This window comes from Ruditapes philippinarum, unplaced genomic scaffold, assembly GCF_026571515.1.
Source record: "Ruditapes philippinarum isolate M1 unplaced genomic scaffold, ASM2657151v2 ctg9394_1_1_1_1, whole genome shotgun sequence".
NCBI lineage: Eukaryota > Metazoa > Mollusca > Bivalvia > Venerida > Veneridae > Ruditapes > Ruditapes philippinarum.
The window spans coordinates 1276-14278 of record NW_026860990.1 but is presented as its reverse complement, the minus strand read 5'-3'; the positions used below and the strand labels follow the sequence as shown (position 1 = coordinate 14278).

The 13003-nt window shown below is 32.4% G+C and overlaps 1 protein-coding gene across 2 annotated transcripts; it reads right to left on the bottom strand.

Moving 5' to 3' along the window:
* Window positions 1–5808: 5808 nt before the first annotated feature.
* LOC132714143 (uncharacterized) lies at window positions 5809–9479 on the bottom strand. 2 transcript variants are annotated; one of them, XM_060696920.1, is made up of 5 exons: window positions 9153–9479; window positions 8178–8345; window positions 7269–7317; window positions 6641–6896; window positions 5809–6390 (listed from the first exon to the last, which is right to left on the bottom strand). In XM_060696920.1, the coding sequence occupies exons 1-5, from the start codon at window positions 9436–9438 to the stop codon at window positions 6205–6207; spliced, it is 945 nt and encodes a 314-aa protein (XP_060552903.1). In that variant the 5' UTR covers window positions 9439–9479; the 3' UTR covers window positions 5809–6204. The 2 variants fall into 2 exon arrangements, with proteins under 2 accessions (XP_060552903.1, XP_060552904.1); XM_060696921.1 differs by having other exon boundaries at window positions 5809–6375; window positions 9153–9474.
* Between the last annotated feature and the right edge of the window lie 3524 nt (window positions 9480–13003).

Below are 13003 nucleotides of genomic sequence, written 5' to 3'. Positions count from 1 at the left end.
GACCACAAGTTGATGCAACATGATAGGCATCTATTCTTTGAATTTTGGAGAAGTTTTAAAGTTTCAAGTTTTTTTGTTATTTTCAAATCATACTACTGGTTAGGTAGATCCATCATCAATGCATTGACTTTCAGAGCACTTATAATTATCACAAGTACGAGTATTTTGATAAAGACTTTTATCATACTATAGACATACATGCATACACACATACTATATTGTCATTTTTACGAGGGTTGTCCAAAAAATTCGTGCACTGCAGTTATTGTTTTGAGAGTCATTAATAAAAGAACATAAATTATATATCACTTGAGCGGGAAATCTGTCTCAAATAAGAAAACAAAAGAAAAGACCGTGTAACCGGCGTGTCGTGAAAAAGAATTGTCATTAAGTTACGTATACCTTAGTAACGTAATACCGGCGCACGACAAAAAATCGGGTTAATTCAGTACTGGTATTGTATTAATTTTCTGTTGCTTGTAAATTGGCATTTGCTTTTTATGTCATAATTTGTTTAACTGTCAATCGAGGAATGACTGATGCAAGGTATTTTGAAGTTTTTATTGTTCATATGCAACGTACATGTAACATATTCACCAGTTCACGAATATATGTGACAACCCTCGTCACATGCGCCGGCATTACGCACGGAGGTCTGCCTGACCGGTTATCGTTGTCTACCCACCCTCTACAGAGCGTTTGTGACATTTTCGCGTAATTACAGTATTGACGACCACACAGAAATATTTGTAAACGACCTTTACAATACGGCAAATGACGTCATATTTTCAAGTAACGTCAATAATACGTACACACACATTTCCATGAAATTTAACGTTTATATGTAGTGTTTAAAGTATACAGTGATGCATTAAAGTAATGAACTAACCCAATTTTTGTCGTGCGCCGGTATTATGTATGACGATTCGTTTTCACGACACGCCGGTTACACTGCTATTTCTTTTGTTTTCTTATTTGAGACAGATTTCCTTTCCAGCGATATATAATTCATGTTTTTTATCAATAACTCTTGCGACAATAACTGCAGTGCACGAATTTTTTGGACAACCCTCGTATGTCATGCTAATTACTGAAATAAGAGCACACTTAAATATACATTATGATACAAAAAATGCGTATCGTGAAATAAAAGTACGACAGTTGCAAAGTAATTAAGAAATTTATCGATGTTGTCAGTTAAAATACATTGTCAAATCTCATATTAAAAATGTCTTACTGTTAATTTTAAAAACTTCACCTTGTTTTACTTAAATTAATTGAAATCTATTTATTTCTTTAGCTGTCAATAGCTTTACTGTGCATAGCATAACACAACAGGTCTGTAATTTTGTTATCAGTACGGACAGTTCTTGAAAAAGGACATGTATACCTTTGAATTCCTTGGGCCTTTGAAACAGACATATTTAAAATAATTTGACTTTTATTTAAGTCGACAGCGGATTTATTCAGGATACTACCAGTTATTTTTTTACTTCTTTGGGATACTGTTACAAATTATTTACTGTTCCATCTAGTAAACAAATCAGGTATAATGTAAAGCACTGTTACGTGGGATCTCGTTTGCTAAAGTCACATTAGAAAGATTAATCAAGATGACGATTGATTTAAGTAGAAAAGGGGCATCGAATAAGCGATCCATTAATTTGAAGACCTATGAATCACTACGCACGCTATGTTGCATAATTGATATATTTACGGAGCGTGCTTTTTCGTCCTCAGTCAGCATGTACATTTTTCATATACTAGATTTAGTGCATGACAGCGGATATGCAGTTTGATTTCGTTTCAGTAAAACATTTTAGTATTTATCAAAATAGAAAATAGAGAAAACCGGAATACCTAAATAATACCCAAAAGGCAAAATTGAAAATGTTGCAGACTCGATTTGATTAAGAATGTTCATGCACCATAGCAGCAAATTAAGTAGAATTCAACGTTTAAACATTAAAATGGTGAATTTTTGCGTTACAAACATCCACATATGTGTTCATACGGCGATTATCATATAACCGTCTATGCGACACTTTCGTGCAGTTCCATGAAAAGCGGCGTTTTGTCTCAAAGCAAAAGACAGCGTGTACCCAAGAATAATGAATAACGAGGTAATACATTTTGGCAGCAATATATTCTTACGTAAAAAGAACAGTCATGCAAACATTAAAGTTAGATCTATTCAAAGTTTAATTATATGGACATATAAAAGAATGGTATGAATAACGGATAAAGTAAATAAAAAACCTAACTTTGATATGACAGAAAATATCGTGCACAGATAACAGGCAATTCTTGACACTATAGAACTGGTATTATTTATATTGATGGAACCAAAAAGAGAAGAAATCTTTTTTTCCCTTTAGGTTATATTTACTGTGTTTACCCATATTACAATCACATCTTGTTAACAACTTATCAAGTGATTCTTCAGTATACTTTAATAATTGAGTTTGGTAGGGTAAATTGGATGTGACAATCAGTTTACAAAAAAAACTGTTATTAACATGTATAGAAATAGACGAATCTAGTATACAAGTGTTGGTTCCCCTGCATTTATCATCATGCACACTTCTTCCCCGGTCTTTGTTTAAGCCATACATATTCATTATATATTTGCATTAGTTGTTGACGTCGTGAAATGGTACACACGAATAGTACAATGTTATCATATTTTCATCCTCGGAGACTTTTCGGCGTTCTTCGTTTGTGACCCCATTCTTGGTCTGTTTACATAGACAAGTGGTTTACATTTATTTAATTTTCCAAATTGTTTGCTATCTTCTTCTCGTTTTGTAAAAATTAAAATTGCGCCTCGTCTATACGTTGCTCTTATGACTTTCCTGATTTTGTTTTTGTGTTCTACTGGGCTCCTACCGGAGTTTTTTTCAAGTTTTATGTTCTATGCATTATGGTAACGGAAACATTCAAGTCAAGGACATCTACCAAATAGAGAAAAACAGAATTCCTAAAGACAGCCCAACACGGCAAAATTGTAAAATGTTGCAGGCTCGGTTTGATTGAGCCTGTTCATTGACGGTACTGGAAAATGCAAGTTACCGTTCACGCCCCTAGCCAAGCCATTATTAAAAGCGGGCGAAGTATGATGGCTCTGTCTCAAACGAAATTTCAGGTACATTTCTGTAAATTCTTACATTAAAGGATGTTGTATTGTTGTCCTTTAAATCACTAATATCAATATACGTTTAGAATCTTTAGATTTACTAAAACAAAAGATTTTGCGGTTACTGAACAGAAACGGTAGACGTGTGAGCTATCAAATACAGACAGAATATCCCATCCATCTAGCCATCATATATTTGTACAACAATATAGTCTCTAACCTTCCAATTTGGTCATTTCGAATAAAAAACAAACACACTGACTGTTGAAATCAGTATAATAGTCTTTTAAGACTAAATACCCTAGGGTATAGAGAATTCGGTCATTTTACTTATTCAACGAATTCAACCAAACATGGCCGTGCAGAGCAAAATTACTTTAGATTGAAAAGGGCATTTTTTTAGATATAATAACAAACAAACATTATGTATTGTCGTTTGGTCAGTCATTCTTATAAGGTACTAAGTAATTAAGGATTACACTTTTAGGATTTGAGCTTTGTTGAGCATTACATTTTGTGTTCAAATAATCAAATACATTAAAGACAAAGATTGAATATAAATAAAGTATCAAATCTGATTCTATTTGGCAATGACAAATATGTGATTTATTTGATTAAGGTTTGACATCCTTTTCTTAGAACGAACGACTTTATGAAGACCCTGGCTCTTAAAAAAGATTTCCTTTAAAATTACGAGACGACTCTTTTGTGTGTCTTAAAATTATATGGCCAGTCTTTTGTGTGGCCATTGTCCTTTTAGACAAAAAATAGCGACACCAAAAACAAAAGTAAAAATTTTCATAAAATATACCTTTATTGTTTACATATTTGTACAGAGTATCCTATAATATCAAAATATAAATTCAAACATCAGTACTATAGCCTTAAATGCAATAAAATGTACTTTTCATTGTTTTGTAGTAGTGATTTCTCAACGCTTAAAAGTTAAACATAACACGGTCATAACAGATAGACCTTATAAAAATAAAATAAAATGTTTTTTAACAGTAACCCAATAAACTGGCTTTGACAACGAATTCAAGCTTCGATGACGACCAACATATTAAATTGTTTATCTACAACTTAATTTGCCCACAAGCTGACTTTAACCAATCCAGGTAAAGGTTTAATGTGTAGTTACATAATTAACCTATTGCTTCTGTTTTAAAATTGAAATTATGTTTTCTATACAATCATCAGTGTGATAATAATTAAAACCATTATGTGGTGTTGAAATGAGCTATATTACAATGTAGCATTTATGAAAATATAGAAAACTTACAAGTATTTACAACATTAATACTGTTATAATTGTGAAGATTAAATAAAAAATTCAATGATAAAGTGTATAAAGCTATATTAAATACGTATCTGCTGCAAAAAAAGATTATTTGAATTTTAAAAAAGAATATTAACAAAATGCATGTATGGATAGATGTGGGAGTAAATTGCCTGAAAAGCGAATGACATTCGCTCGAAATCATTTATAAACGGATAAACTATTCCTTAGAATAGCATACTTGTAATTTGATCTGGAGCAATTTATTGTGTTTACGTAAAATATTCATGTGTTATTTACCGTGAAATTCTATGATTCAACTCGTTCGAGAATCGAGCATGACATCGTAGAATAAAATAAAATTTTGCTGTTGATTTATAACCCATAAAGTTTAACTCACTACTATAAGGGTCTTGCTGAATTCTTAAAATGAGCTTGTCCAGCTTGCATTTTGGAAAGTATACATTATCAATTTCAACAATGATAATTGAAGGTAGTCAGCCGACAGATTACACGGATTGCTTGCCTGGCTTAATACTACTGGCAAAGGCGAATCAGTTTTGGTTTCAACATCTAGGTTACAGGCTGAGACCTGTGTGTTTTTGTATACGATTACTGATGTAGACCAAAGATAAATCACAATTCTTTAGTTAAATTTTGTACTCTGAGTGTGGATGCACAAGTCCATCTTTTAAAATTATAAACTGACCCTTCTGATTTTGTTTCAGAAACAAAGTACTTTACTTGAACAGATTGATGCTTTCACTTTGACCACAAATTATATATAAACATATCAGTGTTACCTAAGAAAATAAACTAGATTTGATTAAAATAACATGTTCCAACCTTAAACCAAAATATTGTAAAAGAAAACCTATACACATTTATAAACTACATATATATTTAAAATTGTGTTTACCCGCCTTGTTAGCATATAAATGTTACTCTGAAAGTGATCTTGTAGGCAGGGAAAATGTTAAATGTGTGAGGAAATCTGATCTTTACTGAACATTAACATTTACTTGAATTTGAATATTATTATTTTCACATAAACAATTGAAAATTCCAAAACACATATTATTTTTTTAAAACAAAAAACACCTTTTGAAATCAGTACTCATGTTATGTATATAATAAATGGAAATTGTGAGTAACATTTGATAAACAAAATTGATCTTATCTCTTCAAAATTATTGTTGAATATGTATAAAATATAAAAAATATAATGTTAAACATTATTTCATTTGCGTTAAAGGTGTTGCAAAATCAATAAGTTAGAGATGAGTTTGGGTGGTCCTAGTTTACCTGTAAAATATATGACTTTATAGATGACAATTATTCAAGAATATAAGTTTGACTAGAAAGTTATTGAAACGATAGAATATAACAGCTAATTATTTTCGGTTCAATGTTTTTGATAATAAACTCAATTCATTTCGTGTCACACTATGCAAGCCTTAAAGATAAATACCTAAAACACATTGTCAAGAATATACAAATGTACAAATGAGTTTCACCTAATGACACGGAACTTATCAAATATAATAACACTAATTCACAACTAGCCAAATCTTTTCAATAAACCTTGACAAAGACACAAACATACATGTCTATATCAATTCTGCAGTATCCTTTGTTTTCATGAATGTTTCTTTTTCCAATAAATCATGCGTAATAAACTTTGTAGAATAATATACAAAAAAGAAAATCACATTGTGACAATAATAGTTTTGAAATGTATAATCAAAGTATTTACACCACTCGTTTAATAAAAATCCTGTCAATGAGTTTACAAATTTTCCTGTTCCGTAGGGTCATCATCAATTTCCTTATTAGCTTTCGTCTTCACATAATCTATATCAACATATTCTGTGGGTGAATCTTCTTGTTTGGCAACTGCTGCTTTTGACGGAGCCGCATTTGGATCAAAGGCAAGGTCGGCATACAGCAATTGTCCGTCCTGTGCACGAAAAAGCTTAAAGTGAATCAATCACAGGCACATATCATACCATAATTAATCAGATGTTATACTATTTGAATCATAGGTAAATATGTTTTATCTAATTAAATAGCTTTTACATATAATGTCCACTCCAGTAAATCATGAAATCAAATATGAAGTTTACTTAGAACAATGTGTTTCCATTTAAGTGTATAAATTATACCTATACATGTATATCTGTTTAATTTTTAAACAATTAAACAAATATGCAATACAATAGTACCTTTTCCACTTTTGAAGAATTTGCAGAAGAAGGTGAAGAAGCGGTTTTTCTTGTCTTGTTTACTTGCGCATAGATATTGTCTGGGTTTTCTGTCGTCTTCTTTTTTATTGGTTGGGAATATATAGGTACTTCGTCATCATTCCCGCTCTGCTTCAGATTTCCTTCTGGACGATTCTCTTTGGCATCATTATCTAGCGCATGTTCGCTTTCCTCTAGATTTCCCGCTGGGCGATCCTCCGAATTTTGTATAGCACATCTTGGTAAAAAAGTAATATATTTGTTATGTACAAACTATATAAAATAGAAAAGTAAATAATGTGCCTCTGAAATGTAATTATCAGTAAAGAAAAATTCAGTTATTACAATATGTTTTTCGCACAAGAATATGTTTCATAGGTATTACAAAATTACAAAAATATTGTTGATATTGTTGATAATTACGATACATTTAAAACATTGACGTCAAATTAATAAATAGATAACCTTCTGTTTCATTTACTTTCCAAAGACAAAAGAAGAGGGACATGAAAATGGGTTTGTTCCATCTAGCTTTTAAATTATTGGTCAAAATTTTTTGTTTCGACAGTAAACGCGCATTAAATCATTATAACGTGTACAACACCCTAACCTTGTATGGCCTTCCTGTGTGTGATGATGTACCCGACCTTCTCTCTTATCTGTCATGTTTGAAAAAAGCAATGCAAATAAAACTGTGAAAATGCATGTACAAACATTTTGCAGGGATACCGATTTCTTTAACGTTGCTTTTAAAAGTTGAAAAGAAAGAATTCAAGGAGTGCGAAGATGGGAGAAATTTAACTGATTGATAATCAGATAGTTTACCGATTTGTAACAATATGCCAGATAAATGTAAACAGACAAATATAGCTTTAAATTTATATTGATTACATAAAAAAACATAATGATTTTCATTAAACAAGTGTAAAAGAAAATAAAAGGTCATGAATTTTGAAAGCATCTGACTTGTAATCTACCGGTCGCGGGTTCGATCATCGGAAGAGGCTGAATTTCGTCGTGACAATTTAGTCTACTGTTCTTATTTCTGTCACTGCTGGTTCAGAACTCACGTTGCATTTTTAGTTGTTGGCTTGTCAAGAAATTTGTAATTACAGGTTAGTTATCTAGGAAAGCCTGGATATGACCTTAACGTGTTAAATTGGTGAAATACCAGAATAACATAACATAACCAATAAGAAATTAAAGGAAGTAAGCATATGAATGACTGACTTTCTAATACTATACCAACATTTTATATTATGTGTATATACATGGATGTAAATATGAAGAAATAAGGCTTAGTTATAAAGGCGTTATGTTGTGTATTTTTCAACTCAAAACTCGGAGGTCAAAGATCGTTCGGAAGCAAGACCAAGTTTCCTGGTACAAATCCTAAACTGGCTAGTTTTAACAACAGGACTCATAATCAGTCCCTATTTAGCCATGTGTTTTCATCAGAAACTTTTAAGCTAAACGCTGCAGTGTAAGTCGTCCGTTTTGTGCCTTGATCTTATCTTACCTTCAAGAGTTTGACCTTTTTTCCTGAAGACAATAAACAAGACCGCTATGACAATGATGACGACCACAAGTACACATGCACCCAGTATTATCCAAATTATTGACTTGTCCGACGCTTCGCCGGCCGTTTTCTGTTTGTTATTGTACTTATCGTCTTCATCAACTTTATCTAAAAAATATAAAGTTTTCTTTATGATTGGCTTATGACACTTTTGAATTGTTTAAATGAAAATCATGACTACACATGTATAAATAAACTGGTATGGCATGATAATGTTCAGAAATTGGTTTTTCCATTGTGAATCAATGCGTATCAAGACTGTCCATTCTGTCCGAAAATGGACGATCTAAATAGATTAAAGTCCAATAATATTATAGTAAAATATAAAACTAATATTTAATTTAACATTTTTATAAACAGAGACGTGGCGGCTTTGCCAAGCGTTTATTAGGGTGGATACGTTTCAAGTTTGTTAAACGCCTGTCAGTATCAATATTTGATATGCAGTTTGGTGACAAGTCACATTGCTTCTTCCTTATGTTTTCATTACATAACTCTTCAATCCATGATATATTGGAGGCGGGAACGCTGTCAGCTACACATTTAACGTGTGCCCGCTTTCCTTCAGAAATACTCAATGTCGATCCAGATAAATTGAACTCTATAATTGGAGGGACTGAAATTTGATTTAATTATGATAATGCAGTTTCCATTACATAGAAAATCAAATAAAATGATCATGAATGGTTATCAAACAAAATGAAGTATTAGAAGAATGGTTTACATTGATTTAAGTGTCTGGAAATGTTTCTTTAAATGTCGTCTAAAAGATGACACTTGTGTACAAGTTTGAATAAGCTCTCACTTCAAGTACAGTTCCTAGTTGCATTTCTCGCAGTAGGTTATAATAAAGCATGCATCTTTTTATATCAAGTACAATGTAATTGAAAATAAAAGTTCTGTCAAAAAACTTACACGGCAGAAGTATTTTGACAGTGTCTTTAAGGTCAACAGAAAACTCGTCACAATCAACCACACAAGTTACATCTTTGCCATTGTCTTCTTCACTGACATTCAAGTTTACTGCATACACAGAATTCCACGCACCATGGGGTTGACTTATATTTCTTGAAGACCTTTTTGATCCTATGATACCACTGTGTGCTCTTATCTGAGCGTTGCATGCTGGATTTGAGCCATAAACAGTACAGTCTGCATACATTTGGCTAGGTGAGTCGCTTACAGCTTTAACTTCTAGCATTACACTAGCTGGGGGAACTTAAAAGATAATATATTTAACTTATTGAAACAACATTTCTACAACTTTTCTACAATGCAACAGATGCAAGTTTCTCATAATTTCATTTTAGATGCCGCCATGATCTTATTATTTCAGGTGTTTGAAACGTAAATATTGGGGTATCATCAGGTTAAGATAAAAATAATAACATTGTAATAAATTTCATTGCGTGTGAGTCAATTCGTAACAAAAACCATCAACAACAAAAACAACACAAAAACAAAAACAAACAAACCAACCGTACACAGAAAATTAACTTCTTTTGGCAGTGAACATATTTGCTCAATTTTGTACCATTCATTGTATCGACAGCACGTTATGTGTTCTTTGTTCCATTCCCGTTTGAACATGGTCAGTGTGATAACATAAGTATGTAGAGATGTAGTCGGATTATAAAAATGTGAGTGCGAAGACGATACATTTGAACCAGAAATGCTGACATATACATTCGGATTAGGTCTTCCACCTTCCACTGTGCATGTGACAGCTTCTCCATCTCTTAGAATTTCCGGCACCGAAAAATAAAACATTGGTTCTTCTGTAAATATATAAAGGTAATCATTATTTTCCTTCATTTCAAAATTTAATAAAATCAAATTTTTTTTAGAACATTAATGTAGTATTTGTCATTTCGAGTATACTAAAAAAAGGAAAAAATGCCATCCCAAAGATCGGCTAAAACGACAAAACTGAAAATTTTGAAAATTCGACTTGAACGAGCCTGTTTATGAACGGTACTTGAAAGTGCAAGTGACCGTCCACGTCCCCACCACTAGTATTATCATGGTAATGGTAAAATATAAAACTTAGAAATATCAGAAGATGTGTTCATACGGCGGATATCTTATATAATGTCGTACTGAACACTCTTCAATGACCGAAAATATACCTACATGAATATATATAAATAAATATAAAATATACCCTAAATATCTTTGAGTTTATGTTCGCGTCGACTTTTAACGGCCTCCATACGACACAAACAGCACTTATGTGGCAATAAAATACAGACAAACGTAGTCCCTAAAGTTTTATAATATCCAAACAAACCTTCTTTTATACCTAATAACTTTAAAACCAAATACTTTATGATATAGGGGTTTACACGAAAACGAATAACGGAGAATTCCACCAAAATACATGTAATATAATATATTAACTTGATAAAACATCAACTTGACAATTGAAAACATATGTATTCAAATGTTACATGTCAAAAAAGTGATAAATATACACAAATAAAAGAACATTTAGCGGAAATTCTAAAAATGATCTTTCGGTGAGCAGTTATTTTTTCTGTTTGATCAACGGATTTTTGCCTCCTGAATCGATTGTTGTCAGAGTCAAAAGGATTTTTTATCTATTGGGTATCGTTCCCCATCCATCTTCATTTTTATTTTCTGGGTAAAACAATCATATCCTTCCTTAACATACTTGAAGCAAAAATTTCTGTCTAAATGTCAAAAATTAAAATGGTCAATACACATGTATATATTGAGTACAATACTCATTTGATTTGACTCGTACACAACTGCAAAACAACCTACATCAGACTTGAATAGCGCATCGCCCAAAATAGGTTTGAATACTGTGAACTTGTCCAATATAATTCAATATTTTACTCACCTCATAATATTACATTTCATAATAAATGTTATGAAATATGAACTTTTCTAACGATGATCTGAAAAAAATTCCCGTATTTTTAGAAAAAACTTAAATTTTCATTAAATAATATACTTAAGCAGCAGCAGTCCGGTAAGATACCAGTAACAAGTGGGCTTAGATGACCTTAGATCGCTCACCTGACCCATCGAACTCATTCGAACAATTACAAGCATTCTGAGACCAAATTTCATGACAGGTGAGAAAAAATGTGACCACTAGTTTTAACAAGGATTATCCATATTTGAGCAGTGTGACCTAGATTTTGACCCCAGGTGACCCATATTCGAACTTGACCTAGAAATCATCAAAACAATCTTTCAGACCAATTTCAAGGATATTTGGATCATAACGTTAGCCACTAGAGTGTTAACAATATTTTTTTTTTAATTTTTAGTTCCTGTGACCTAGTTTTTCATCCAAGATAACCCATGTTCAAACTCATCTGAACAATTATCTAGACAAGCATCCGGATCAAGTTTGATGATTATTGAGTAAAAAATGTGACTACTAGAGTGTTAACAAGGTTGTTCCATATTTGGGCGGTGTGACATAGTTTTTGACCTCAGATGACCCATATTCGAACTTGTCCTAGAATCACCAAAATAAACGTTTAGACCAATGTCAAGGATATTTGGATCACTAGAGTGTTAACAAGAGTTTTCTATTTTTAGCTCATGTGACCTAGTTTTTCATCCGAGATGACCCATGTTTAAAATCATCCGAGCATTTACCTAGAAAAGTATCCTGACAAAGTATGATGATAAATGAGTAAAAAATGTGACCACTAGACTGTTAACAAGGCTTTTTCTATTTTTTCATCAGATATGACCCATGTTCAAACTCATAGACAAGCATCCTGACCAAGCTTGATGATGATCGAGTCAAATATGTGACCAATAGAGTGTTTATAAGGTTTTTTTTCTTCTTCTATTTTTAGCTCCTTTGACCTAGTTTTGTTCAAACTCATTTGAGGTATTACATAGACAAGCATCCTCACCAAGTTTGATGATGATTGAGGCAAAAATGTGACGCTAGAGTGTTACAATTTTTTTCTATTTTTAGCTCCTGTGACCTAGTTTTTCATTCGAGATGACCCATGTTCGAACTCATTCGAGGAATAACCTTGACAAGCATCCTGACCAAGTAAAATGATGATTGAGGCAAAAATGTGACCGCTAGAGTTTTAACAAGGTTTTTCTATTTTTAGCTCCTGTGACCTAGTTTTTCATCCGAGATGACCCATGTTCGAACTCTTTTAAGCTGTTACCTAGATAAGCATCCTGACCAAGATTGATGATGATTGAGTCAAAAATGTGACCGCTAGATTGTTAACAAGGTTTTTCTATTTTTAGCTCATGTAACCTAGTTTTTCACCCGAGATAACCCATGTTCGAACTCATCCGAGCAATTACCTAAACAAGCATCCTGGCCAAGTTTGATGATGATCGAATAAAAAAGTGACCGCTAGAGTGTTAACGAACAAGTGATGACGGACGACGGACGACAGACGACGGACGACAGACGACGGACATTCAACGATCCTAAAAGCTCACCCTGAGCTTGCTCAGGTGAGCTAAAAATTTGGTAAGTATGTTGCATTACAGTGATTTTACAAATGCGGAAACAAAAATGTACATTTTATTTCATCAATGGTCCTATATATTTCATAAAAAAAACACCTACAATAACCAAGACGCCTCAACAGAAAAACTGAATTCATATGTGGCCAAAAGTATTCATTTAAAGTTTTTGAACACCATTTATCACGCAATTATTTCTTTATTTCTAAATCAATTTTAAATATATTGGTGTCTTATGAACAGTAATAAGTAGGTCAAGCAAATGTTTTTAACTTTTT

Coding starts and splice junctions, on each gene's coding strand:
- LOC132714143 (XM_060696920.1), bottom strand. CDS start 9,438: ATGCTAGAAGTTAAAGCTGTAAGCGACTCACCTAGCCAAATGTATGCA. Junction 8,346..9,152: donor TGTCAAAATACTTCTGCCGT/GTAAGTTTTTTG, acceptor TATATTTTTTAG/ATAAAGTTGATGAAGACGAT. Junction 6,391..6,640: donor ATTCTTCAAAAGTGGAAAAG/GTACTATTGTAT, acceptor ATTCACTTTAAG/CTTTTTCGTGCACAGGACGG.